Consider the following 27,616-nt stretch of genomic DNA (forward strand, 5'->3'; position numbering starts at 1 on the left):
GACCAATGGCCAAAATGATGGAGAAGAGACTAGAGAATAGCTGAGTGAGAGCTATTATCTAAATTTAGAACCATTGAAATCAAGCAATTCTAAGTGACTTTCTCCCCACGGGAATGGGTGGGTAAAGTGGACTGGAGGTGGTCGATGGAGAGAAGGTCAAAAAACCTGACTTCTAATTTTATCCATAGTCAGAAAAGTATGTGCTTATGAAGGAAATGATATAATTATTTGAATAGGGCAAGCCAGAAGATGTGGGAAATGATAAATAGCAGCCATACATGGATAAAATCACCAATATTATCCCCAGGTGTTGAGTAAATCATTAAGAGATCCCAAGGCCAATTGCCAATTTGAACTCAAATGGAACCAAATTCCCATGTGTCCAGAGGGATTGGGCCCACAAACATGTCCCTTAAGCTCAGTTTCTGTGCTTTTGTCCCCACTATTCATTCAACCTAGACGTCCCTTCTCTGATTGTCCAATTGTCCTTTGCCTCCCACACAGCTCCCCTCAGTCACCACTCCTTTCATGATTTCTTCCCTCTCCCACCAGATCTGCTCTCCCACTTCTGCCTTTATTTTACCTTTCCTCCTTTGGCACTTACCATTCTCTATTTCATTTTATAATTACTTCCGAGGACATTCTATTTTATTTTCCCTACTGGTGGGTGGGTCCCTTACAGACAGGCACTTAGATCAGGGGTTGGCAAACATTTTATGTAAAGGGCAGCTAGTAAATTTATTTTGTAGGCAGGCCATACTATCTGTATGGCAGGTACTCAATTCTTCTGTTTTGGCCTGAAAGCAACCATTAACAACATCTATAAGAAAATGAGCATGGCTGTGTTCCAATCAAACTTTATTTATGGACACTGAAATTCAAATCTCATATGATTTTCACGTGTCAAAAGATATTATTCTTTCCATTTTTTTTTTTTTTTTTTGCCAACCATTTAAAAACGTAAAATCCAGGGGCTGGCCCTGTGATGTAGTGGTTAAGTTCATGTGTTCTGCTTTGGCGGCCTGTGATTTGCAGATTCAGATCCTGGGCGCAGACCTACACACTGCTCATCAAGCCATGCTATGGAGGCGTCTCACATACAAAATAGAGGAAGATTGGCACAGATGTTAGCTTAGGCACAATCTTCCTCAAGCAAACAAACGAAGATTGTCAATAGGTGTTAACTCAGGGCCAATCTTCCTCACCAAAGGAAAAAAAATGTAAAATCCATTCTTAGCTCATGGGTCATACAAAAACAATTGGCCCTTGGGCTAAAGTTGACTGACCCTCAGCTTAGAGTCTATTTACTGCTGTATCACCAGTGCTGGAACAGTTCATGGCACATAGTAGGCACTCAAAAAACATATGTTGAATGAGTTAACAATGAATTGATGTCATCCAACTTTGAGTGACTAAAAACCTAGAGAATAGCTTTGCTAATTGGTCGTGACACAGAGTGATCAGGAATTTGGGGATCCTACCTTTGGCTACAATTGGTGTGAATCTGAAAAGTGTTGGTGTAACTAAGGTGACACAGCTCATACCCATCACAGTTGAACTTGAACTTGGGTCTTCTGACTCCAGGTGTAGGGTTCTTTGAAACTACTGAGTTTGCCAGTACAATTCAACAGGAAATGCCAAGTAGCTGCCTCGTTGGCCACCGAAATTCTCGTTTCATCCCAGTCACTCTAACAGGGCTCTGGAACTCTTCATTGGTGTCCAGGATGAGGATAATCAGTTTGGGTGAAATTGGATTGACAGCAGAGGGTTACTTAGGCTCCGTTTGCTGGAATAGCGAGCCTTATCTGGCCTGTCCCGAGGGGTTCCTAGTCTCCTCCACCGCCTTCTAATAATCATGTTTTTAACAGTGAGCAAAGCTGTGGTTAAGCTTATTACTGTTTCCCCACCATTAAATCTTCTGTTGGCTTTAGTATTTCAAAGGATCCTCTCACTGGAATACTTTAGGGCTCAGACAAGCCCGGAGCAAAGTAGTTTGGGGCCAGAGCTGAGCAAAGGAAAACGATTGTCAAAATACCATCATATCTAAGGAGAATTGAAATTCTGATCAGTGTGCGTTTCATCACAGCGATGGATTTCACAGGCACAAGGGCTCTGGTTAGCATCTTCGTAATAACCAGCAGGGCCTCAGGCACCCACCCCTGACTGGCCCTTTCATCTGGAAGGAGGAGAACATCCATCTCAAAGATTTAAATTTATTGTTTTGCCCCAGATACTGAAGAACAAATGGCCATCAGAGACCTGACACCAAGTTCTAAACCTTCAACTTTCACAACCCAATAACTTTTCATGGACAAGGGGATGAAATGCTTTGCAGCTGATCGATACCCCCGGGTCTTATAACCTTATTTCAAAACTCTGCAGACAGTGTCAATGAGGTTAACTTTGAAAGTTCAGGGCCAAGATCCAAATGGAATTGGCTTTTTTTTTTACATAATGCTGAGTGAGGAAATCCATCAGCTTTTGGCCTGTTCAGTCCCTCAAGTCAGGTGTGATGCATTGAAATCTCCTGCTTTCATAGTCTGCAATTTAATTACCTGGAACTTATCTCCTTTTATAAATGGTTACACACTCAGCCTCAAATTTTTGCCACTTTTCAAGGAAGGTTTCACTAAAAAACAGTTGTCTAAGAGTAAGAGGGGAGTCATGTCTACATCGATGCCCAGCTTTGTCATAATTTTCAGGCTGGCAAGAATAACTTGATAATCCCAACAACTGAAAGGGTCTCTCAGCCATCAACCCAGCATCCAAGGATGCCTCTCTCCACTACATCCTAACTCTTAAAGGCAACTCCACTGAGGGAACAAGAGCTGCTAAATACCATTCAGGTAAATACACAAAAAAGAGCTATTTACTCTGCCAGATTGCAAATGGCATTTCATTTATCTTACATGTAGAAACTACACTGATCTTTGAAATTTACCAAGAAAAAGCAGAAGGTCAAAAGAAAAACCTGTACCGTATTTCTAAATTGTCTTTGTGAAGGTGTTAAAAATAATAATGGTTATCACTGTTACTGTTATAGAAGGCTGACCTTAGGTCAAGTTCTCATCCAATATCATGTGCTTATCCCACCCCCCGCCATTCCAGTTTCTGTTGGTTGTCCCACGTTCCTTCACATCTCCTCCTGAACTGTTTGTGCAGACCTATATGCATTCTGGTTTTCTTCAACCAAGTTTAAGTTCAAGTTTTGATAACAACAGAGGCAGCAATGTAAACAGAGTCGCATTGTCCAGGCCGTCAGCACATCAAGTACAACACAATACAAAGGGAAGATGGAGTGTTCCCTTCTTAGGCCCCTTACGTAATGGATGAAGATTACCACAGAGGCGAAGAAAAAGTCTGATCAGCTGTTAGAACATTAATTACATTCCTCTTGGTTGACATCCCTAAATTACCTAATTGTCATGCAGTTCACATTTGAGCGGTTGATTATTTTCCCCCATCTATTACTTGAACCGCCTTTTGGATGTCTGTGTTAGTGGCGGCGGAATTCAACCTCATGCCTGCATGGGCTCGCTGCAGCTCTGCTGTTAGAGGCATTTTCCACGGTGGAATTCAAAGTCCTTAGAAGAATTAGTTCACAGGTAAACTGAGGAAAGAAAACTGACATACATAAGAGAAAACTGCAAGATGTCAACCGCTGGCTGCTCTCTCCTCTCCTCCTGTACTTTACAGGGATAGAAAACTTCACCTCTCTCCAAAGGGGAAAGGCTCTACCTAGTGGGAGCCTGAACTCGAGTGTTCTGCTCCCCAGGACCTCACTTTGCAATGAGGTCTTTCCAATTGATCCATGGAATATCCCCTCAACGAAGCAAACTGCTCCCATTTGCCTAAATATTTACCAAAGCAAATATGATGGCAGCCTTGGGAATTTCAAATAGTGGTAACAGCCCCAGGCTCTGGAGTCAGATGGCCTGAGCTCAGACTGTCTGACACTCTCTTTCACCATTTGCTCTTGGGCAAGTCACTTAAGCTACAGTTTCCCAACCAGTCAAATGAGGGTTAGAATGGCCTTCTCCTTACAGGATTGTGACAGTGAGATAAGAAAATGCATGTTGGGGTGATCACAGTGCCTCAAGAAATGCCATTTATTATACTTATTAACTATTTAATAATCATTATTACAGCCTGTGGAGGACTGACTGATACAGAAGTTTCACAATGAAGGACTCCCAAGAGCATGTTCAAAAAATTAATTAGTAATAATGAGAGAGCTCCTTTTTACGTTTTGCTAATTCTTCAAGTCTCTAATGTTATATCGTTCCAACGTGGAACCAGAGAAGAGAAAGAAAACACTATTAACTGGTTAGCTAATTACAAGGACACATCACTTTTAAAGGCACACAAAGAATTAAAAGTAAAACAAAGAAATAGAACTTGTCTCCATCCCCAGGGACCTGAGAACAGAGGAACTGGTGAGGACTAAAGATGTAAATAACTTGGGGAGAAAATGGTGGCTCATTGTTCCAGAGAATTTCACTTTCAAATGTGAGGTTGCCTGAGCACTGAGCTCTTCTCCTGTTGGCTGAACCTCAAGAGGAGAATGGAAGCAAATATGTGGGTTGTTCGCAGAGATAACAATGATCAAAACACGTCTCCATGAATTACCAGATCAGTGCTGGGTTCTAAGACAGTTGACGCCATTATCCATAAAGATGTTAGATTATCCTGAGAGCTGTTATAATAGGAAAAAAAAATCAACTGCTCCAATGTGAGCTGTGTAACAATTAGGAAATTCTGAAATTTCAACTGAGAGGAATGTAATTAAGGCTCTAATAGCTGATTACACTCATTTAGATCTGCTGGCAATTGCCACGGGTTACGTAAGTAACCCGAGAAGAAAGATTTCCATCTTTTCCTTGTGCTATATTTAATCCTGCTGGTAGCCATAGGTATGATCCTTTAGGTGCTTCTCAAAATGTGCTCCTTGGACCACCGAGAGCAGAAAGACCTAGGAACCTGGTTGAAAAGTCAGGTTCTCAGGCGTCGTCCCAGACCTACTGATGCAGACACTCCAGGTCTTCAGATCTTCTTTTTTTTTGGTGAGTAAGATTGGCCCTGAGCTAACATCTATGCCACCTTGATCTATTTTGTGTGTGGGACGCCACCACATCACGGCTTGATGAGTGGTGAGTAGGTTCTGAACCTGCGAATCCCGGGCTTCCAAAGTGTGCGAACTTAAGCACTACACCACTGATCTGGCCTAAGAGCCTGCCTTGTGAATCAGCCTCCAAGGAGGGGTTCTTATTCATGCTAAAGTTTCATAATCCACCAACTCTGATAGTTGCATTTAAGATACTGCATTCAAAGGAAGCAGGCGCTTTACTTTAGTATCTGAAGAGCAAATCTTAGTTTCACTCTGCCGGTGGCCATCTGAGGCCCCAGGGCAATGAAGACAAAGTAGGTTTGACCCACACTCGCTTTTCAGCAGTTTCACTGTAGAAGCAGGTTCGAATATACCATGGAGGAGAAAGCTGGGTTCATTGTGACGTTTGGTTTCAGCAGACTCTAGCTGTCTTGGACAAACTTTAGGCTGGGTCTTGATTTAAAAAAAAGATCACTGGACTCAACTGCACAAACTACTCCAGACAGAGTGCATTTCAACTTAATACCAAGCCATGGTTGTGGCTCAGACATCTGTGTTGTAGTTTCCAGATCAATCAAATTCAGGTCTGCTTTTGGTCTTGAGCAGCAACCTAAGACACAAAATTACTTGTGCCTAAACCTGCTGTCTACTTGCCTGTGCGTTAGATCTGCATGCAGAGGCATGGAAGTGGTGTTAATCGATGATGCTATTTATGCTAAATATGGACATTAAATCATCTTGAATTTCCTGCACGGCCACTTATCTCACATCCTTTAGAAGACTTTATAATTCAGGTGGAGAGAAATAGGCCTCCTGTTTGCTTTGTTTTTCTCCTTAAATTCATCTTCCTGAGGAGTTAATTACTCATGTTTTCTCCAGCTTGGGAGTAAATCACTGCTTATTATCCGGAGTGAAATGTTTTCTGATGTTTTGTACATGTCAAATGTTTGTTTTAAGGCCTGTTTTCCCTTTGGTTATGAAATCATCCAATGAGCTAACCGGGGCCAGTCAACCTGGAGCGTAGGCAGCCTGAACTCTGCTTCCCTCATCAGTTTTAATAAATTTCCTCTCTCATTTTTAATTTTGCAATCCCTATTGTCTTGTCTCCAAGGAGAGGAGCTGAGTAAACAGGTAACTTTCCTCTTTTAACTTTGAATTCTAAGTAAAAATTGATGCAACGCTGCAGTCTGAATCGAGTTCAATTCAGCAAATATTTATTGAACTGGCTTGTGGGTGGACGCTATGCCATAGCCGATGTGGGTCACGTGGTTGCAGAAGACTGGCCAGGCCGGATATTCTGAAGAACTTTAATTTAAGGCAAACTGGGCCATCACCCCCCAGCCCCCTACAATCATACAATCAGTGTCTAAGTTCTATTGGTTCTACCACATTGAGACTTCGTGAGTTCATGCCAGCCTCACCCCTGTGGCCCTCTGTCAGGCTCCTCCAGATTAATGCATCTGCATCCTAACCCATCACTCTGTGCTCAGAATCTTTTAGTCGCAAACCCTTTCTCTGCACTGCATTGGAAAGAGGCGTTCTAATACATCAGACTAATTTTATCACTCCCCTGATGAAAAGTCTTCAATAATCCCCACCCCACCCCTCGATACATGTCAGTTGCCCTAAAGATAAAGATAGAACCCCTTAACAAGCCACACACCAACTCTGCTGGTCTGCCTCATAGTTGGAAGTCACTTCCTCTAGGAAGCGTCTTTTGGTTCCCTTCCAGAACGGGAAGCTTTCTGCTTCAGTTGCATCCTGAGCTTACCCCCAGTGTGGCATTTATCTCACTTGATTGCCGTTGAGCTTTGACTTCTCCTCTCCAGCCGGACTGGAAGCTCTGAGGATAGGGACTAGGCCTGGATTGTTCACACTTGTAGCCCCAGGCCTCCTGCAGGGCCTGGCACAGTGTAATGCACCAGGAGCATGTGTGTTGAGCTCATGAATGAACAAGTGAGGGAATTCAAGGGAAAAGGAGAATGTTCTGGAGGCACAGAAAAAGCAAAAATGAATTCCAGCTGGAGAATGAGGCTCTGAGGGAGAAGTGGTACTTGTAAAGAATGGGTAGGATTTCAATTGGTGGAGAAGACAAGGAGAGGAATTTCGGGCAGAAGAAATGATGCAGGAAAAGGCAGGGAAGTGGATGTCGTTCAGGGTGAGTTTGGTAGGAAGTGAAAATTGTGTGCATCATTGTGGTTGGGTGATGTGTGTGTGTGAGAGAGACTGTGTGTGCTAGGAATGTGTTTATGTGTAGTTGTGCATGTGTGTGTGGATGTGAGTGCATATGTGTGTTATTGTAAGATTGGGTAGGTATGAGTGTGTGTGTGTAGGTGATTGTATTGTTTGTATACATATATACAAAACAGTCATACATACATACATAAACATATATACATTTGTGAGTGTGTGTTGGTGTAACTGTATGTGTGTTTAAAGGCATACGTGTATATGTTGTTTCAGTGTTGGAGTATGTATAGGGTGTACGAGAGAGAAACTGAAAAAGTGATAGAGAAAGGAGAGAGAGTAGTGAGGTTGGCTGGGCCTCTATTGTAGGGTCCATTAATGGAAAGGGGAGTCTGGGTTTGATTCTGTAGGCAGCATGAGTCATGTAAGGATTTGAGTAGGAGTAGATCTATGATTTTGGTGGTTAGATATATGTTTTTAGTGGGTGGCTTGGGAGACCAGGAGACCAATTATGAGGTGATTTTCATTGTCTCTTGAAAGCATTTCATGAATAGATCAAATAAGAGCAAACACTCATACTTCTTTGAAAGGAAATCCGCAAACATCCATTAACCTAATTTCTTCCAGCCTCCTGCAGCCTCTGTGACATCTCTCTGAATTTACCCAGGCATGAAGGGGTGAATATTAACTTCGACAGACAGTTTCTGGAGGTGAAATTATTTCTGCTCTGAGAAAATATTGGCTGAACGTTTTGATAAGTAATCACTGCCCTTTCACAAAACACTTTCCAGGATCCGAAGAGCAATTGGCTTTCTAAAAGCATTATATTTAAATGTTATTAATAAGAACAGATAAAAAAAATCATTACAAAGTTAATTTCCCCTTTTTCTATTTCTTTTAACAAAATCACTTTTCTCCATCAGAGGTCAATTATTTTTCTTTGTTCTCAAAACCTCAGTATATTCGCTGAACACACTCAAAGATTTATCACCAAAATTCGGTTTATTTTGAAGGTAAAGATTTTTTTTTCCCTCCTACATAGCCTGTTTGGGTGAGTTTGGGATTGTTTTTAATTACAAAAAAAAAAATCGTGATAGAAATAAAAATCATCTGCCTGCACCTCTTTCTGGTGTATAGAATGTTTATAAGAATTAAAATAGTGCTAAGAATGGTGCCTAACACATAATAAATGCCAATGAATGTCAACTTTTATTATTATAAGAGCTCAAGCAATGCTGTCATGACTTTATTGCTCTCTTCTATTTCTTAACTCTGTGTTCATTCTCTGGTTGGTTCTTCTGTCATGACCACCCTATCTGAATAGTTCCAGCAAAAGTCCCAGGGAAAACATCTATTGGCTCAGCTTAGGTTACGGGCACATTCCTGAGCCAATCACAGTGGCTCGGGGGCTAAATGTCCTGATTTGCCAAATAAAATATGCGTGCCTATTCTGAAATTGGAGGCAGGGATCTCTACAAAGGAAAATCAACATGCGCTAACCAAAAAAATGGGTAACGTGTATGGAGACGGATGGCAACCAGACTTTTGGTGGTGAACACAATGTAGCCTATCCAGCAGTTGAAATATAATGATGGATACCTGAAATTTATATAATGTTATGAACCAATGTTATATCAATAAAAAAGTATAATAAATATGGGAAATGGATGATGGGCAGGCAAAAATAGCAGAAAGGAAAATGTGGAGAAAATCATGATTTGTGGCTAAAATCACTGATGTAAGAAAAAAAATGCCCGCTTCCAACTAAAGTTAGTATCAAGACATGCTTTAATGGAGTCAAAACATGAAATCATATGAACTCGCATTTAAAGGTTTTTTTTCCATTGATTTAAACCACAACAAAATAACAACACACAGCATCTTCCCTGTACTGGGCATCCCCCTGTGTGCTTTAGGGACAGTGACTAATTTAGTCCTCACAGCAGTCCAATGAGTTGTACCACTGTCACGATCCCATCCTTCAGATGATGAAACTGAGGCAAAGAGATATTAAGCAATGTATCCAAGTGGCACAGCTGGGGTTTGAAGCCAGGACTGCTGGCTCTAGAGTTCACAGTCTTGGCAAATCTGCCCCTCTGTCTCTCTGAGAGTATATCTGTCATTTTAAAAAATTCCCTCTTTTTGAATTTAGAAAAAAAAATTTTAAAAAACCTTTTTATTTTAAAGTAGTTTTAGGTTTACAGAAAAATCGCAAAGATGGTACAGCGAGTTCTCATATACGTCACTCCTGTTTCTCTGATTATTAACATCTGACATCTGGTGAGTTTGTCACAATTAATGAGCCACTATTCACACATTGTTAACTAATGCCCATGCTTATAGATTTCCTTAGTTTTTATCTGATGTTCTTTTTCTGTTCCATCCTGATATCTCATCCCTGATACCACATTGCGTTTAATTGTAATATCTGCTTAGGCTCCCGTTGGCTATGATAGTTTTTTAGACTTTCTTTGTATTTTGATGACCTTGACAGTTTTGAGGAGTACTGGTCTGATATTTTCTAGGATGTTCCTAAATTGGAGTTTTTCTGATACTTTTCTTATGATTAGACTGAGGTTATGTGTTTTGGGAGGAAGACCCCACAGGTGAAGCACCACTGTCATCACATCGTATCAAGGGGATGCACTATAAAATGACTCACCCTTGTTGATATCGGCCTTGATCATCTGGCTGAGGTAGTTTGTCAGGTTTCTGCACCATAAAGGTTTTCTTTTTCTTTCCCCAGCAAAAATTTGTAGTTGCATTTCTTCACTAGTTTAAAAATGAGCCCTGGGTTTAGAACTTAGCTCTACCAACCTCAAGCCATGTAAACTGAACAAGTTACTTAAACTCTGTGCCTCAGTTTCCTTATCTATGAAATGGAGATAATAATAAGTGGTATCTTATACACGGGTCTGTTTTTAGAATTACATGAATTAGTATTTAAAGCTCTCAGAATAGTGGAAACAGAAAGACTTATTTTTATCATCTCACTTAATCCTTAACAACAACTCTGTATGGTGGGTGCTATTATTTACCTTTAAAATATGAAGAAACCAGATTTCAAAGAGGGAGCTAGTGATTAAGCAGGGCTCTAGGTTTTCACTGACCAGTGAAAGTTTAAATCCCTGCTTTGCCCCTTACGATGTGATTCGAACAAGATACTTAATCTCTTTAAGCTTCAGTGTACACACCAAGTGATGAGAATAATCATGGTTCCTTACTTCCTAGAGTTGCTGTGAGGATCAAGTCAGATAACGCGTGAAACACCCTCAGCACAGTTCCTAGTAAAGCACTCAATAAATGTTAACCATTGACATCATCATCATTGTCCAACGGACCACAGCTAGGGCTTGGCTGAGTCAGGATTGGGACCCATGCTCTGCTCTAGAGAATGAGGATGAGTCAGCGTTGAGTGAAGCCTCAGATGTGGGTGCCACTGGCTTTCGTGCAGTGTGGAGGACTCCCGACCAAGGAGGCTCGATTGACCTCATTCTTTCTTCTTGGTCTTCTGGCTTGGTTCTCAGATCCATCCTACCCACTTCAGAGGTAGGCATGTCATTTGACTGGTCTCTGCTGGCCTTTCTTCCCACATGCACAGCTACCCTGACATTTAGCTGCTATCCAGAATTAAACATCAAGTCGTGAGGAGCACTCCTTTCACCCGTTAGCGACTCATTGCCCTGATCCAAATCAGGTTGAGAGGGCAACTTTTCCTGTGCTTTGCACAGAACCTTAGATCTGAAAGACCTTAGAGATCACCTCGTCCAACCCTAACCCCATTATCCCTATTATAGGTGAGGAAACTGGGACTCAAACATTGAGGTCAAAGGTCAAGTGCATGTCATAGCAGAAACTCAGGTCTCTACTTCCTCAGCCAGTGCTTCTGCTACAAAGCCTCACCATTTTCCCAAAGAGAGGCTTAATAAATGTTGGGTTAATGATAATAGTATCACATATGGAGAACTTGCTGTGTGCCAGGAACTGTGTATTCAGGAACATTTGCCATGGTTATCTCACTTATAACCCTCAAAACACCATGTGAAATTGAAATATTTCATTTTGTGATTGAGGGAACGGAGGTTCAGGGAGATTATGTGACTTGTACAAGGTCACACAGCTAAGGGCAGTGGTGGGGTTTTACCTGTCTGTCTGTCTGACCCCTAAGCCCATGGTATTAATGATTCTGAACCCTTTCCCTCTGTGCCATATGAGAGAGAGAAGAGAGGGATCCTGTAGCAGTGAAGCTGATCCCTGAAAATCAATGGGATCCATATGTGCATATACATGTGCATGTACCCAACACACATACACATGTGCACTTTCCTGTCCTGGTCATGTATAAATCTAGCCAGTTCGGCAAGGTGTCCTCTAACTTCATTTTCACTTTGAGCTCCAGAAATAGGACCATGAGTTCAACAGCGACTGTATCATTTCACTTGCTTTGATGCATTGAAAACTTACCTTAGGAAGCATTTTTGGTGGAAATGTGGTGGAACCCGGATATCTGCTAACTTTTCTGGGTAGCTTATATGGGTCAGGACCGCTGATCTAAAGTTACAGACTCTGCCAAGTGTGGTGTGCACGATTCTGGAGGGGATTGGGAGCAAGAAGGAGGTCCAGTTTAGAGAATAGCGGGGGAGTCACCATCGGATCAAAGATGGGAGCAGGAGTAGAGACTGGTGGCTACCATCTTCAGAGTGAACAAGGTTCTTCTGTTTTGGACATGACTTTTTCAAAACAGGCACATGGAGCATTCATATTCCATGCCCATTTAATGCCTATGAAAACTGAGGCAGGCAGAGATGGTGTGATTTGACTGAGACTGAGGTTTCTTCTCAATTCAAGGTTTATTCCATTGACTCTTCCTGTCCTCGTGAACACTTCAGAGTGGCTGCAGTCCCTTTTAAATGGTGTTGGCATGACGGTGTTGGCTCTTTCTGGAAAATTTAATACTTAGAGGCTATTCAGACAGCCACCCTCAATGGCTCCAAGAGTGGGAGGCCGAAGTTGAAGTAAGAGGGAGAGAATGTGGGTTCTTGATACTGCAGTATTTTGCTTAGGGTGCAAGTTTCCATAGCTGAGGCACACATGGACACATTGATCAATCTACTAGCATTTTCTGAATTACAAATGTTTTAAAAAATTCAGGCTCTATGTTCATTCATTCCGTCAACATCCAATAAGTCCTTCCTTGTGCCAGGCCCAGAGTTAGAAGCTGTGGATGTAGAAATCAACCACCATATATGTCAAATCCCTGTAGACAGGGAATCATAATCTAATGAGTGAAACATATACATCAACACATAGACTGTCCAGGTATAATATTGTTAAGCAACTGGATATTAGATACTTAAATCAAATTAAGGATTTATGAGTGAAATGACATGATGTCTGAGATTCCTTCAACATAATATGGGAGAGGTGGGTGAGAGTATAAATGAACAAGATTGACCATGAGTTAGTAATTAATGAAGCTAGATGATGGGAATATGGAGATTCATTCTACTATTCTATTTTTGTATAAGTTAAAATTTTTCCATAATAAAAAAAGAAAAAATGTGAATCGAGGGGTCAAAGAGCTTCCACCTTCCGGCAGGTTACATATGGATATATGTTCATGATGACTTCCATATATCTTTTTCTATTTTGGCTAGATTAGACTAGATTAACTCTTAGGGTAAATCTCAACTCCTCAACAGGATCTTTGCATCATCTGGCCCCTGCCTGCCTTGAGTGCTCTCCCTTCCTCCACTTCCTCTTACCCCCCACCCATTCATCTTGGGTCCAATTGCAGCTTAAGTGCCACCTCCTCCAGGAAGGCTTCTGTGATTTCTTCCCCCTCTTTTCTCACTTAGACTCATTTTTTCTTTCTTTTTCCCAGTTTGCATGATGTATATTTTTGTGTGATTATTTGACTCAGATCTGTCTTCCCAATTAGCATAAAAAGTAAAACTTTTTTACTAGTAAAAAACTTTGTTGCTTGCACTAGAGTATCCTTAGTGTCTAGCACAGGGCTTGACACCTAGTAGCTCCTCAATAAATACTTGTCAAATGGATGAATCTCTGTTAAAGCTGTCTACAAACACTGGACTCAGTTATAGCTCCTTGTAAACAGGGACATTGGAGGGGAAAGTGAAGGATGTCTGTTCTCCCTATCTGGCATATAAAATCTCAGAGTTGGGATTTTTGGTGTTTGGAATGGGAGCCTATCAGAGGAGCCTATCAGGCTCAGAGAAGGTGGTAAGAGCTCTGGGGATCTAAGGCTCTGTTCACACAGCAGCTTCAGCTCCTAATCAAGTTTTTCCACCCACTACTTGCTTCCACTTTCCCTGGCCAACCCACGGGTGCTTACTTAGACATGTTGGGAAGGGAGAGAGGAACTTAGAGAAGATTTAGGAAGTTATTGCACTCTGGGAACTCATAAACCTTTGCAAAGTCTCTCTCCATGAGTCAGCCTTGGGCTAGAACCTTTGCCTGCCTCCCACAGGGTAGGGTATGTGATGTGGTGCGTGACATCACCAAAGATTCTGCTAGCTAAACGGTCTTTGCCTCTATTTATGTGATCTTGGGCCTTTCAGAGCTGTTTCTGCGAGGAAGGAAGGGTCTTGGAGCTATAACATGATTAATGCAGATCAATTAATAGAAACACTTGTGGGAAAGCACCTTTGGGTTCAGACAACCCCATAATATAGCTCTGGTTCCACCACTTACTAGCTGTGTGAGTTTTAGCAGGTTACATAACCTCTCTGCATTTCAGTTCCCTGAAGTGTGAAGTTGGAATGATAATCCTTACCACGTAGGCTTTGTGGGGATTAAACTAAGTGGTATATTGGCGCATTTCCTGACTAACAGAAGTGCTCAAAGGTGACATTGTTATAATTATAGCATCAAATGCTATGGTGGAAATAGGTGCAAAATTCTGTATTACTAGGAAAGGCAGGAACGCCTTTACAGATTAGGTGATATTTGAGCCACATCTTAAATGCTAACTACAACAATAATAAAATAATGGCAGCTACCATGTATGTTCCATGCTAAGTTCTGTGCTCAGTGCTTCATATACATTTTTGGCTCATTCAAATCTCACTACAGTCCTGAAAGGCACATCCTGTTAGCCACATTTTGCAGGTAGGGAAAGTGAAGCTCAGAGAGGTTAACTGACTCTCCCAAGGCTACTCAGCTAGTGGGTAAAGCCAGGATTAGCACTTAGTTCTGTTTGACTCCAAAAGCCATTCTCTAACCCACTGAACTCTGGAAAGAAAAGGGATTGGTATAAGGGATTGATATAACATGTCCCAAAAGGAAAAGCTTGGCTATCTCTTTGTCTATTTGCATATTTATTGTTATTGGTTTGGTCTTTGTCCCGCAGCTGACTGATAGTTCCAAGAAGGCAGGAATCGTTCTGTTTTATCCATCATTGTTCCCAGGCTGGCGCCAGCTCATAGTTGGTATTCAATAAATCTATGTTGAATGGATGAAGAAATTGATGGGCTCAACATGCCATCCCGCTTGTGTTACACATCACAGCATGGGTGGGTGAACATGTTTGTTTGACCAAATTACTCCACTGCGCTTCCTGTCTTAAAAAGGAGGGTATCCGTGTAGCTGGGCAATTTTGTAATTGGCCACATGGGATGTTTCTCTACACGCAGCAGAAATTTTCCAGTCCAAACGATGAGGTAATATGAGAGAGCCGCCACGGCCTTCTCTCCTCCAACCCCATCGCCTCTCCCAGTGTCCAACGTGTCTGGATCCTCTTTAAGGGCCCGAGATTCATTTCTGGTGACTGGAGGAGAAGGGAGTGGGTCACGTCAACACAGACAAGCCTGGGCTCGGCACTTAGCTTTTCAGACGAGGCGATTTCCTGGAGGTTGGTATTACAAATAAAGCGTTGACCTGTGGTGTCAAGCAATTGCGAGTGGGAGCTGGAGGAGGAAGGAGAAAGTGCGATGCTGGGGGCAGCTTTCTCCCAGCGTGCATGTGAATAGTGCCAATAAGCTGTCAAATAAAATTAAGGTTCAAAACATACAGCCTTCAATTTGATTTCGCTAAGACGCCGACTCCTGCTCGGAGGGAGCACGATCGATGCTATTTTGACAGGTCGTGATGTACGCTAAGCAGTAAAAGTCTCCACTCTGTGCTGGATTAATAAAAGTTCACCTTAATTTGCAACTTAAATAGAATCGTGTCTGAGTTTGAAGTGACGCTGCTTCTAATTTCCTCTCCTGCTCCGTCCCCCTTGTGTTTTCTTTCCTGCCCAGTCTTCCCTGCTTTTTGTTCTTTGACTCATCTTCCTCTTTATTTCCCTCTTTTTCCTTCTCTTATCACTTTTTTTTTAATCTTTCTCCTTTTCATTGTCTCTCTTCTATACCTAAAAGAAACGTATAGAGTCCCTGCTATGCGCCACGCACTGTGCTGTATGCTTTTCACAAATTGCCTTATTTAATTCCCAGGACATCCTTATACGGTAGGTACAATTGTGCCTTTTTACAGATGAGAAAACAGACGTTCATAGTAGTTAAGAGCTTGCCTGAGGTTGTACAGCGAGCAAGTGGCAGAGCTGGGGATTCAAGCCCAGACCTCTTTGATTCTAAAACTCCATGCTGTTTTCATGACACCAGTGGTCCTGAACTCTGGCAGAACCTGGGGAGCTCTAAACGTATCAGTGCTTAGGCAAAACCTGCATAATTTAATTAGTCTGGAGAGAGTCTAGGGCATGGGGGCTGCCCAATGTTCTGCTTTCCCCTTGTATCCATTCTTCTTAGCATATAAACAGATGTGTATGTTGAGGTAGGTAGCAGAAAAGACGGATGGGATTCTTCTCTGTGCTGCTTTCGGGAAAGGCTTTGCCTTTCTAGAAGCCAGTGGCACAAGAAAGCAAGGTATGTCTTTGTCTTTATGACACAGGTGGGCAAGTGGGAGAACCAGACCCTGAGCCTGAGACATGCTGTGTGGCCGCGGTACAAGTCGTTCTCAGACTGTGAGCCGGACGACAACCATCTGAGCATCGTCACCCTGGAGGAGGCCCCCTTTGTTATTGTGGAAGACATAGATCCACTGACCGAGACATGCGTGAGAAACACTGTGCCATGTCGGAAGTTCGTCAAAATCAAGTGAGTCTGGGGATGCTGTGGGTTGATGTGCCCAATCCTTTAAAACATCATGTACCATTGATAACGATGATATCTATGAAACAGTAATAAAATGTAGTATAAAATGCACTCTATTATAATAGGTATAATATAATAATAGATTTTTAAAGAGATTTAATACCTGGAACTACACCAAGGGGTTTGCATTGTTTAATTCCAACAACAGCAATGTGAGGTAAATGGTTTTGCCCATTTTAAACGTGATAAAAACTGAGTTATGGGAAGATTAAGCAACATGTTCAAAGCCATTCAGCTAGTAAATGGAAGAGGTCCATCTGACTCCACCACCATATTCTTAACCGTTATGCTGAGTCAAGTCTCCCCTTCAATCTTTCGTTAAATAATCATTTCTTTTGTATTTTTCTGGCTGCTTCCTCCCCCAACCCTGCACCTTCCACTTCCTTCCATGTCTTGTATATTTCCCAGATGCAAACCTCTCAAAAATTTTCACAACTTCTCTCCACCGGGGGTCAACATGCACCTTACATATGGCTTGATTTTATCAATGTGGAACTGACCTCCTGGAGTTGTCCTAGCTCACGAGCAGCAAGCAAGCATCCATCTATGTTGTTTCCTCTTTCATTATGGTTTGAAGAAAGAGCTGACACTTTTTATTAGAGTCTCTAGTAAAGGGTTCTCCCTAATCCATAAACCCTTTGAAGAAGCATAAATCTTCATGGCCAAATCCAAGGCCCTGATTATAGTCTTTGGTATGAAAACATACACAACAAGACCATCCTTGAGGGGGGTTCACAAAAGGAAAAGGCCTGCCATTAGATGGAAATCTACATTTTTTGTGAGTATTTTCTGATTGTCTCCTTTCACTTGGCTAATTCTTGCTTGGCCTTTAAGTCTTAACCACTCCATCCCCAAGTTGGGTTAGTTCTCCCCACTTCCACAGGACCCAGCTGTGACTCCATGTCTCCGTCAGCTCAGGCTGCTGTAACAAGTTACCACAGATGGAGTGGCTTAAACAACAGGCATTTATTTCTCACAATTCTGGAGGTTGGGAAGTCCATGATCAAGGTGCTGGCAGATCCGGGGTCTGATGAGGGCCCTCTGGTTCACAGACGTCCATCTTCTCATTGTATCCTCACAGGTGAAGAGCAGAGAGAGAGGAAGCAAGCTCTCCTGTCTCTTCTTATAAGGGCACTAAACCCATTCTTGAGGACTTCCCCCTCATGACCTATCACCTCTCAAAGGCCCCACCTAATACCATCACACTGGGGATTAGGGCTTCAACAGACGAATTTGAGGGAGACACAAATATTCAGTCGATACCACTCTATCTCTATTTTATCACCTGTTTTTTATGGTGTATACTTTGTCTGTATTTCCCTCTGGAGTATGAGCTGCCTAAATATAGAGTGTGGCTTATTAATCTTGGTACCCCCAGTGACAAGCACAGAACATGACACACCAATGTGGATGATCATTGAACAGACGAGTGAATGGATACTTTTCCTCCCACATTCCAAATTCCAACAACCTAAGTTATTATTATACAAGATGCAAATCCCCAGAACGCAGTGCTTGGGATAAAGATAATTTTTTAAAAATATGATTGCTAAATGTATTATGAAGGCACATTTTGGTTTGGAGAAAATTTCTTTTTGTCAATGAGGAGCCTCTTTGGAGTTGAAATTCTGAATGAATTAGTCGGCAAATAATGATCAGCCTTTTTGGACTTGTCAGCCTCTTTGGAGCTGAAATTTTGAATGGATTAGTCTATAAATAAATATGCAATAAGCAGAGTTTATGAGGCAGGCACAGCGCTGGGCACAGGGGGGATACATGAGTGGACAGGGAGGACAAAAGACAAGGATCTGGCAGTCATGGAGTACACACAGTGAAAAAACAACTCCACCAATGAAGACCAGGGCAGCTCCATGTTATAATAAACCTTGTGAAAGACGTAAATAAGGTGGTGTGGTGAGGGGGTAGCTTGAGGAATGTGGGACTCCTTTAGCGCACAGAGGTGAGATTTAAGGTGACATCTAAAAGATGAGAAGGAGCCAAGCATGTGAAAAACTGGGGGAAGAGGCTTCCAGGCAGAGGAAACAGCAGGTGCAAAGGTTCCGAGGGTGGAGGGATTGGCATGTTTGGGAGACAGAAGGAAACCTAGTGTAGTACTAGAAAGTAATGAGCTGGGGGGACGGTGGAAGGGGTAAGGTGAGAAAGTTGTCAAAGGCAGTTTTGATTTGGGTGGCTGTTCTTTGAGCAGAAATTGGTCAGATGAAGAAAACAGAGTGGCTGGCACTAAGTAAAGACTGTATCCTCACTAGGGGCCTCCTTTATGATAACAAGTCTCTATTTCAGTGGAGCCAATCAGATAGGGCCTTTTGGGTTTCACAATCAATAACAGGACTTTAAAGTCTTTAGGATGAGAATCCTTGGAGCTGAAAACAACAGATCACCAAGCCCTGAGTCACATTCGTATGGAGAAAATGAACCCCCAAATGAATTACTCTCCTTAAAAGAATTGACTTGTCTCCTGAAGGATATAAACAGATTAACAGATCCAAATTCACGTTTCTGGTTCCTGTGGGAGGTGGTGGCTGACTGTTTTCCCAGGTGAAATTCAAGTCTTTGATTTACCCAAAAGCAATAGAAAATTACTAGAGTCCATTAATCCCAACATTAACACAGATTAGATCAATTGCATTTTGTAAAGGTAACCTCTTTGAGGCAGACTGACTGGTTCCGAAAAGGATTCCTGTTCAATAACATGATTATATTTGTTTTCTGGTGATTCCTCCTGGGGAAAACCCTTTGTGTCTCACTTCTGGTAAATGAGGGAGTCTTGAGGGCACACATTAATCTTCTAAAAATAACAGGTAATAAGAAACAAGCTGAGAAATCAGACTTTTCTTCCAATCTGTTAGTTGGATGTTAAGGCATGAAGAAAAAATTGAGGAAAAATTATTAGGGTTGAGATGTAGGGTGAAAGGGCCATACTGATTAATTATCCCTCAAATCGTCAAATTGTTGGTGAGAAGAGAGAGAATGTATTTTTCAGTACTCATATGAGAGGTTCCTCAGACACTTTATTTTATTCAATCTTTCCAACCATCCTGCAAGGTAAGTATCAGCCATCTCAATTTAGAATAATAAACTGAAGCTCTGTGAATGAAGAGAATTGTCTGAGTTTCCATGGTGGTTAGGAGCAGACCCAGGATCTGAAAGCAGCTCTGTCTGATTTGCGTGGCCATGCTCAGATCCCCCGGTCACACTGGGAAATGATAGAGCCAGGGAATTGGATGATTTATTGGGCCCCTTTCCCTATATTATTTTTATGAGTCACACTTTCTTTTGGGGGATGGTGGAGCTGAGGGAGATTGCATGGGCACCATTTCTCGGATGTCTATGTAGTTAAGTCACACCCCTTCCTCACACTCACAAGGGCTGTGATAGGAACCAATGAAAGTTCCCAAATACAAGTTGGTCTGTGTTTCCAGAATCTTCACGATAAATTCAACTATTGCATTTGCTGCACGTCTTTCTCGTCTCGTGTCCCCAAGGCCTAGTTCCCTAGTAGGTACTCAGTGGGCGCTTATTGGGTGAAAATACATCAATGACCATCGGTATCAAGAAATAGACCCAGAATTAGGGGAGGTGGGGGGGATAATTAACTCATAAACTGGCTGGGGTTCCTAGTGAGACCAAAGACTCATATAGGTCACTATATGCCTGTGACCCTGAATCTTAAGCCTGGGGCATTTGCAACTCCTGTCCAACCCTCCCAGGAATCTTGACCAGTTGAAGGAAGAGGCTGCAGTAGAAGAAGGGAAGGAGCAGAGAGTGAAGGAGACACAAATGTAAAGAGGTGGACATGAGGCATCGATGCACGGCCTATAGTGGCCAGGAAGAAAAAGAGAGAATTTGATTTTGACACATTTTTCAAAGAGCCACAGATACCAAGATGGAAATCATATTTGAACATGCCATTAATTTACTGTACTTAGGACACATGTCTATCATGTTTATGGCAATTGTAACTCCAGCCTGACCCCCTCCGCTCTGGGAAATTGGTAGGAATAGAGAAGGTACCTACTTCCTGTTACACTACAGAGTTGAGTCCGCCAATCACCGTATGTAAATACACACAGATGTGGCCTCCTACAGCGCCCAAGCTGAGGGTGGCAGGGACAGAGCAGGTTATCCAGCTTCTAGGCTAGAGAATTAAGTCTTTATGGTGGTATGGCAGTCCTGGCTAGCAGAAGCGAGTTGGTTGAGCAAAAGTCAGAAAAAGAATAGGAAGGAGGTGAAGGTAGCAATTCAGGATAGGTGATCTGTGATCCTAAGATAAGGAAAACATTGAAAAAAGATGTCATTCTGCAACCCACTTCCATTACTCAAAGTTATATTGTCACGTCTATCCATATTCATGGATAGAGATATAGATATACACCAATGGTGCTTGATGTGTGGGTGTATCCAATTATATATGCAGTATATACTCACCACAGATCATTTTGGGGGAAAAAGCCTAAAAATCTGAAAAAGAGAAAAACAACATTTCTCACCATTCAAAAATAGGTATGCTTCATATTTCATTGTTTTTCCATCCAGATATGAAGTTTATCTGTTTTTTTTTGTTGTTTTTTTGTTTTTTTTTTGGTGAGGAAGATTAGCCCCGGGCTAACATCTGTGCCCATCTTCCTCTATTTTGTATATGGGATGCTGCCACAGCATGGCTTGATGAGTGACGCGTATGTCCGTGCCCAGGATTTGAACCTGTGAACCCCGGGCCGCCGAAGTGGAGTGCATGAACTTAACCACTACACCACTGGGCCAGCCTCAGTTTATCTGTTTTTATATAGCCATGTGCTGCATAACGATGTTTCAGTCAATGACAGACCACACATACAACGGTGGTCCCATAAGATTAGTACCATTGAGCCTAGGTGTGTGGTAGGCTATACCATCTAGGTTTGTGTAATTACGCTCTGTGACGTTTTCACAATGGCAAAATCACCTAAGGACACATTTCTCCAAACATATCCCTGTCATTAAGAGATGTATGACTGTAGCTATGATCATTCTGTATGTATCACTATGTAACCTACTTTTTTCATATGGTATGGAAACTTAAGTATTTTCCTATTATGATGTCAGATTTACATAAACATCACTTTAATGCTTAGGTAACAGTCTGATGTGTAGATGTGCCAGCAATGGAATGTTCAAGCAGAGCACATACCTCATCACATGCATGACTCAATGACAGAGAGTTGAGCTAATGGAATGCTCCAGTGCAAGGTGGAATCAAGTGTGTTGCCCAGAGAGGTCTTGATCATCCTGCATGAGTTGTCAAAGTGCTATTTGCTATCAATTGGGAAGACCTCTGTTTCCTTCCCTCTGAAAGGCATTTCTGATTTTTGTGGGTATCTTTTGAGTATGACTTGATTAGGTAAATAATGCAAGGTGGCTGGCTCAAAGCAACGAATGTAACCAATAGGTTATGATAGATTTTAAGACAGTAATACACTCTGTATTTTAATAGGGCTTTTTCATGATCAAGGACATTGCTGCTTAATAGTGTTGCCTTTTACACTTCCTTGCCTGTGGATAGAGAGGGAAAATGATATGAATGAGCCCTGGGTTTGACAGATGACTCGATCGAGAGGCATTAAGTCCCTGGACTCAGGCGCAGAGTAGACCCCAAGTCTCCTGATTCTTAGCTGAGGAGTTTTCCTCAGTAAGGAAAGTGCCTTTCCTAAGTAAGCTACCCTTACTTCTTCCCTTTGGTTGCAAACCTTTATCTGCAATGAAAAGATAAAGCAAAACTCTCCTTCACCTGAGGATTTCACATCCTCCTCTCTTACATTTTCCAATAAGTTTTTATAATTCAGTTTAGATCAAATGACTAAACTCTGGTCTAAAGATGTTGTATGTGTTATAAACTTTTAAAAATAAGGGGTGGTAACTCTCATCTGTTTAATGGGGATATGAATACTACCTAATTTAGAGGAAGGTCATGGAGATTAACCCAACAATTAGTATAAAGCATTTAGCACAGTGCGTAGCAAACAGTAATTACTCAATAAACATTAGCCATTGTCATGAATATTGTCATAATTAAGAAAACTTTCTACTTTTGCTGTCGTAAACTCACTCCATGTCCTTGGAAACGCCACCTTATCATTTTGAGCCTCAATTTTCCATATGAAAAATAGTAGAAGGGTGCAGCTAATGAATGTGAACAAATTCTCCAGTACTAATCTTCTGTGGTCTTGGGATTTTCTCTACAGCAATTCAACCAATGAGGGAATGAATGTCAAAAAATGCTGCAAGGGTTTCTGCATCGATATCCTAAAGAAGCTTTCCAGAACTGTGAAGTTTACCTATGACCTTTACCTGGTGACTAATGGGAAGCATGGCAAAAAAGTTAACAACGTGTGGAATGGAATGATTGGTGAAGTAAGTCATCTTTTCATTCCCCGGGCTCTCATTCAGACTTAGGGCCTGAGGTCCTCAGAGATGGTGGGAAGGGTAAATAAAGGTACTACTGCTCTTTTTTTGCCTTGCACCAGGTGGTCTATCAGCGGGCAGTCATGGCAGTAGGCTCACTCACCATCAATGAGGAACGTTCTGAAGTGGTGGACTTCTCTGTGCCCTTTGTGGAGACAGGAATCAGTGTCATGGTTTCAAGAAGCAATGGCACCGTCTCACCTTCTGCTTTTCTAGGTATGTGAACTTCGTGTCATTCTTGCTTTCCTACAAGGAATTATATATTTTGCCTTGTTTGCTCAAAAGGTGGAACCAGATAGGACCTTGTTCAGTTCCATTTTAACCACATCAGCATATTCCAAAGCATGTTGCATTTGAATTGTTCCAATTCGCTTTTTTCCCCAGTTAACATCTTTCATTTATCTTTAACTTGGAAATATCTGCTGAAAATACAATCACATATTCAGGTAGTGGTTTTGATTGTGCAGAATGTAGATTAGTAGATATATTTCTTAAAGCCTTGAAAACATTTAAAAAATAAACCTGTCTGTCCACAGTTAATTTAAATCAGCCCATAAACCTTTATTTAGCATCCTCCATCCTTCACTAGAGTGAAAGTCATTTATTTACTGGATGTAGAGTGCAAATAATGATGACTGCACAATGATTTATACCAGTACTCTGATAAACAAAATAGAGGTACTCTGAAGAGTATACACTGATTTAAAATTAATGGCATCATATTTTAAATGTGACCATCCTTTAAGCTGAATGGTTTGTGAAGGAGGAAAGTCTTTTTACCCTCTCTTTAACTATTTCGTAAATTTATGTTTTTACATAAAATGTTTTTTTAAAGCAAGTTAGATCTATATTTTCTATCATCTGGTTTTCTTTATCACTGTAAGTATATATGCATTAGGTAGCCTGGCCAAAGTAGTTGAAACTCATGGGACATAGCCAAGGATTATTTATTTTTTCTTTAAAGGAAAGTTCTGTGTTCAGTGTTTGGTTGTCATAAGTAGTTTTTGATAGTGAAGATCATGGAATTCAGATGAACTTCCCCTTGGCACCCCCATATCACTGGGTTTGTCCCAAATTTGGGAAGATTAAGACAAAGAATGACCCCTAGAAGAAAACTGCCTGAGAGAGGGAAAACAGTTAAATTAAGGTCAACTAAATTCTTACATTTTTCCAGAGACCAAAAAACCTTCATCTATTAGAGAACTAAAACTACAGACTAGAGCCGATTTGTGGACACTAACTCCAAGCCCATAGTCTTATTCTTCCACTGTCTTCATTTATAGGTACCTTAGCATCCCATGAAACTTGTTATGCTTCATTCTCTTGAGTGAAATGTTGACTAACAGGATTTTGATACTGCCTTACTCACAGAGATGTATGGATTTGCTATTTTCATTTTTGATAATCCATTTAAGCTGTTGAAATCCTTACCACTCACTGGATTTGATTTTGTACTCGCTTCAATTTTCATCTCCTTTGTTGGAGTAATGTGAACCTTGACAAATACACACCTCATTATGTTCGTTTTGTGCCTGTGTCTGGTATGGATAATGATGCCCGTATCTTAATAAGGGAGCCTGACTCTGCCATGAAAAATGCAACTGACTGATATTGACAACACGTGCAGAATCTTAATAATTATTGGACAGACTCTCACTCATTGGTCGCTCCTAATCATTTTCTCCCCATTTCTTATCAGACCCTTTAACAGGGATCTTTGGCCCTGGAGGTTAAGAAAGGGTTAGAGGAAGTGAGTTATTGGAAGAAATGGAAAGAGATCTGTTTCTTTTCACAAGTTGTCCACATATCTCCTTAGTGAGCTAGAGAGAACTTTTTTTTCCCACTTCAACCAGAGAGAAAATAATATCAATTGTTTCATAAAAATGGGTCGCCAATATTGAATGTGGCGTCAACCCAGTTTCCTTAGATTTTTGTCTTACCTGCATTAGTAGAACATTTCCATAAAAAGTCAAGTATTTTTGCTAAATTTAGCCAAACTTCCTTTTCCCTCTACTTTTCCTACTGTATCTTAAAAATAAAATTAAATCGTAGCCAGAGGAAACTGTTTTCAAAGCTGTTTTAACACAGTAGACTTAATATTTTTCCTAGTCACTAAATTACACCCCTATTCGATTGACTATGCACCCCCTTATTTACAGTCATTATCTGCAGGTTTTGAAAGTCATAATGAACCGTGCTAAGCTACATTTTTCCATTCACTGGCTCAGTCATCTGGAAGAGCCAAAACATTCAAAATCTGATTGCATTGCGCTTCATTATTTCCTATTCTCTCTCCTCTGCAAACTCCATTAACTCACATCGGAAACACTTGCAGGTAATGCCTCTGAGCTTTCGTGTAAAAATGTAACCAGCAACTCTTCAAGGACAGAGATGACATCTCACAATATTTCCATTCAGTTAATTCTAAAGACTTTCCAGGCAGATTGGACTCTTTGATCCAAAGAAACACTGACCTGGAGTCTCCTAGAATGAAGTTCCTCCATGGACAAATGTTGAATCTGTTTTAAGCCAGTAGAGGATGTAATCCAGAGCTATCCAAAAATATTTCTGGGTCACTCCTTAGACATGATAGACAGTGCTTCACCATTGCTCTAAGGCCTTTCTTCGTTGTGGGGTGTGTGCATGTGTGTGGTGTCTGAGACTAGCAATCCTTCAGGGCACTAGTAGGTACATAAATTCTTAAAACCAGAATACTGCAGCAGAATTCTTTTATCTCTGTGCCACGCTCACAAGTCAAGGGACAGATGTCACTTCCAAGTGAGAAGACATCTGGGATCAACTGCTTGATCAGCTTCCGCCCAATTTGCTGACCAGTTAGTGACAGGACACATCAACTGCCAAGTGAAGTCCACTGCAGGGTTACAGAGTCTGACATGCGAATAGAAGAAGTCAGGAAGCATTTCCCTTTTTATATATATTATTTTTTATAATGTCATCACAAGCTGCAGAGAAAAGGAAGTTATCAAATTAATAAGTGTGCATGTTTTAAACCAGGATGCCTTTTTCAGGACCCTGAGCAGCACACCACCCCCATCACCAATTCTGGCTTTAACCACGGAATCAAACAGCTATTCCACTTGATTTGTTGTGTGTGTACAGTGTGCAACACACATCACCAAATGCTTTACGTATATCTGCTCGTTTACTCATTACAGTGATCCTCCTCGGGTAAGACACACTATGCCATTAGTATACCCAACTTGGAGAATTGCTTTAATGTCTCCATTCTTGAATATTAGGTCATTTTTAATCCCCTAATTATTCATTTATTTCTATTTCTTTTTGGATATACCTCATTACCAAATTGCTATGATTTCAGGGACATTAATGTTGTTAATTACTCAACTAAATTTAACTAAGATAAATTTCAGTAGTAGTTTCATTGATTTCTTCAAACTCATCTTGTGTTATTTAAGTCCAGTGAGTTGTGTTCTTACCTGTTGCTGTTTAACATAGTTGCACTATCAAAACTGCAGTGCAAAGCATTCCTTCCAGTTTTAAAACTATGCAATATAGTTATAGCTTCAGATGTATGAATTTCTTGTTATATATTAAGCTCATTAAATTGGAATTTGTGATGACCTCCAGCTGTGTTGGGTAGTCACAGACTTTAGTAAGAAGGGGGACTGCTATCAGCCTTGTTCTTTATGATTATTACTAGCTTCATCAGGAAAACAATTTAAAAATAATAAAATGTCTACTATTCAAGAGGTATTATCAGGCTTCTTATATTCTACCCTCAGAAAATGTTTGCGTATGATGAAATAGATTATAAGTTCATTGGTGTCCAAGGGCAATTTCTTCCCAATGATGCATTTAAGTGGAAACATAGTCATTTTTAAAAATTTAGTCTCTGCTGATTTTCTAGCAAATCTATGTCATACATGGATATAATGGCTCCATTCAGCTCATTTTCATAGCCTCAATCAGATTGAATAGAAATATAAATTTATTTTACATAATATCTCTTACTTTTCTGGACTGTTCTAAGATTTAGAACCTTGTAACTTGGCCAGCCCTTCTGAGACATCTGCATGAAAATGAACTGATGAAAACTACTTTTAAAGGAAATAACCATCTATTACTTCATTGCTTCTACTCTTGAAGTGATGCTTTTTCACTGAATTATCATGTGAATGTAATATTCTCAAAAGACTTTTGAGTTGCATTTAAGCCCATTACTGATATCAACAAGATTTTAAAACTGTAGAGATCTCATCTGTCTGGAGCAGAAGGTAAAATGGAGAGTGTGATGACAGTGGTGACAGACTATGACCAATGTTCCTGTCAACCCTATGATTTTATGATCCTTTTTAACAGGTTATAATTCTCTCTTTACTTCTGGAATTCCCTGCACATCATCCCCCCAGCATGTAAAAATAAAAATGAAAGTAAAAATAAAACCCATGCTGATTTGCAGCAGCCTTGTAATTGGCTATTTGACTCTAGTCTTGTTTCTCCCTAGCTTTGGTCCCCTGGATGATTCTATGATTATACAGTTATGTGCACATGACAATGTCTCAGTCAACAACGGGCCACATATACGACAGTGGTCCCATAAGATTAGTACTACGTAGCCTAGGTGTGTAGTAGGCTATACCATCTAGGTTTGTGTAAGTGTACTCTACGATGTTCGCACAATAAAAAAATTGCCTAACGACGCATTTCTCAG

At 41.0% G+C, this 27,616-nt stretch overlaps 1 protein-coding gene across 1 annotated transcript in view; it reads left to right on the forward strand.

Annotated features, from left to right (window-relative positions):
- Positions 1-27,616, forward strand: part of GRIN2A (glutamate ionotropic receptor NMDA type subunit 2A) — a 132,888-nt gene that overhangs the window by 41,024 nt on the left and 64,248 nt on the right. Inside the window, exons 3-5 of the mRNA XM_058568880.1 lie at positions 16,205-16,410; positions 22,704-22,872; positions 22,986-23,139. Coding sequence (XP_058424863.1) covers positions 16,205-16,410; positions 22,704-22,872; positions 22,986-23,139 — 529 coding nt within the window. The remainder of the gene's footprint in view (positions 1-16,204; positions 16,411-22,703; positions 22,873-22,985; positions 23,140-27,616) is intronic.

Source organism: Diceros bicornis, chromosome 26, assembly GCF_020826845.1.
Source record: "Diceros bicornis minor isolate mBicDic1 chromosome 26, mDicBic1.mat.cur, whole genome shotgun sequence".
Taxonomy (NCBI): Eukaryota; Metazoa; Chordata; class Mammalia; order Perissodactyla; family Rhinocerotidae; genus Diceros; species Diceros bicornis.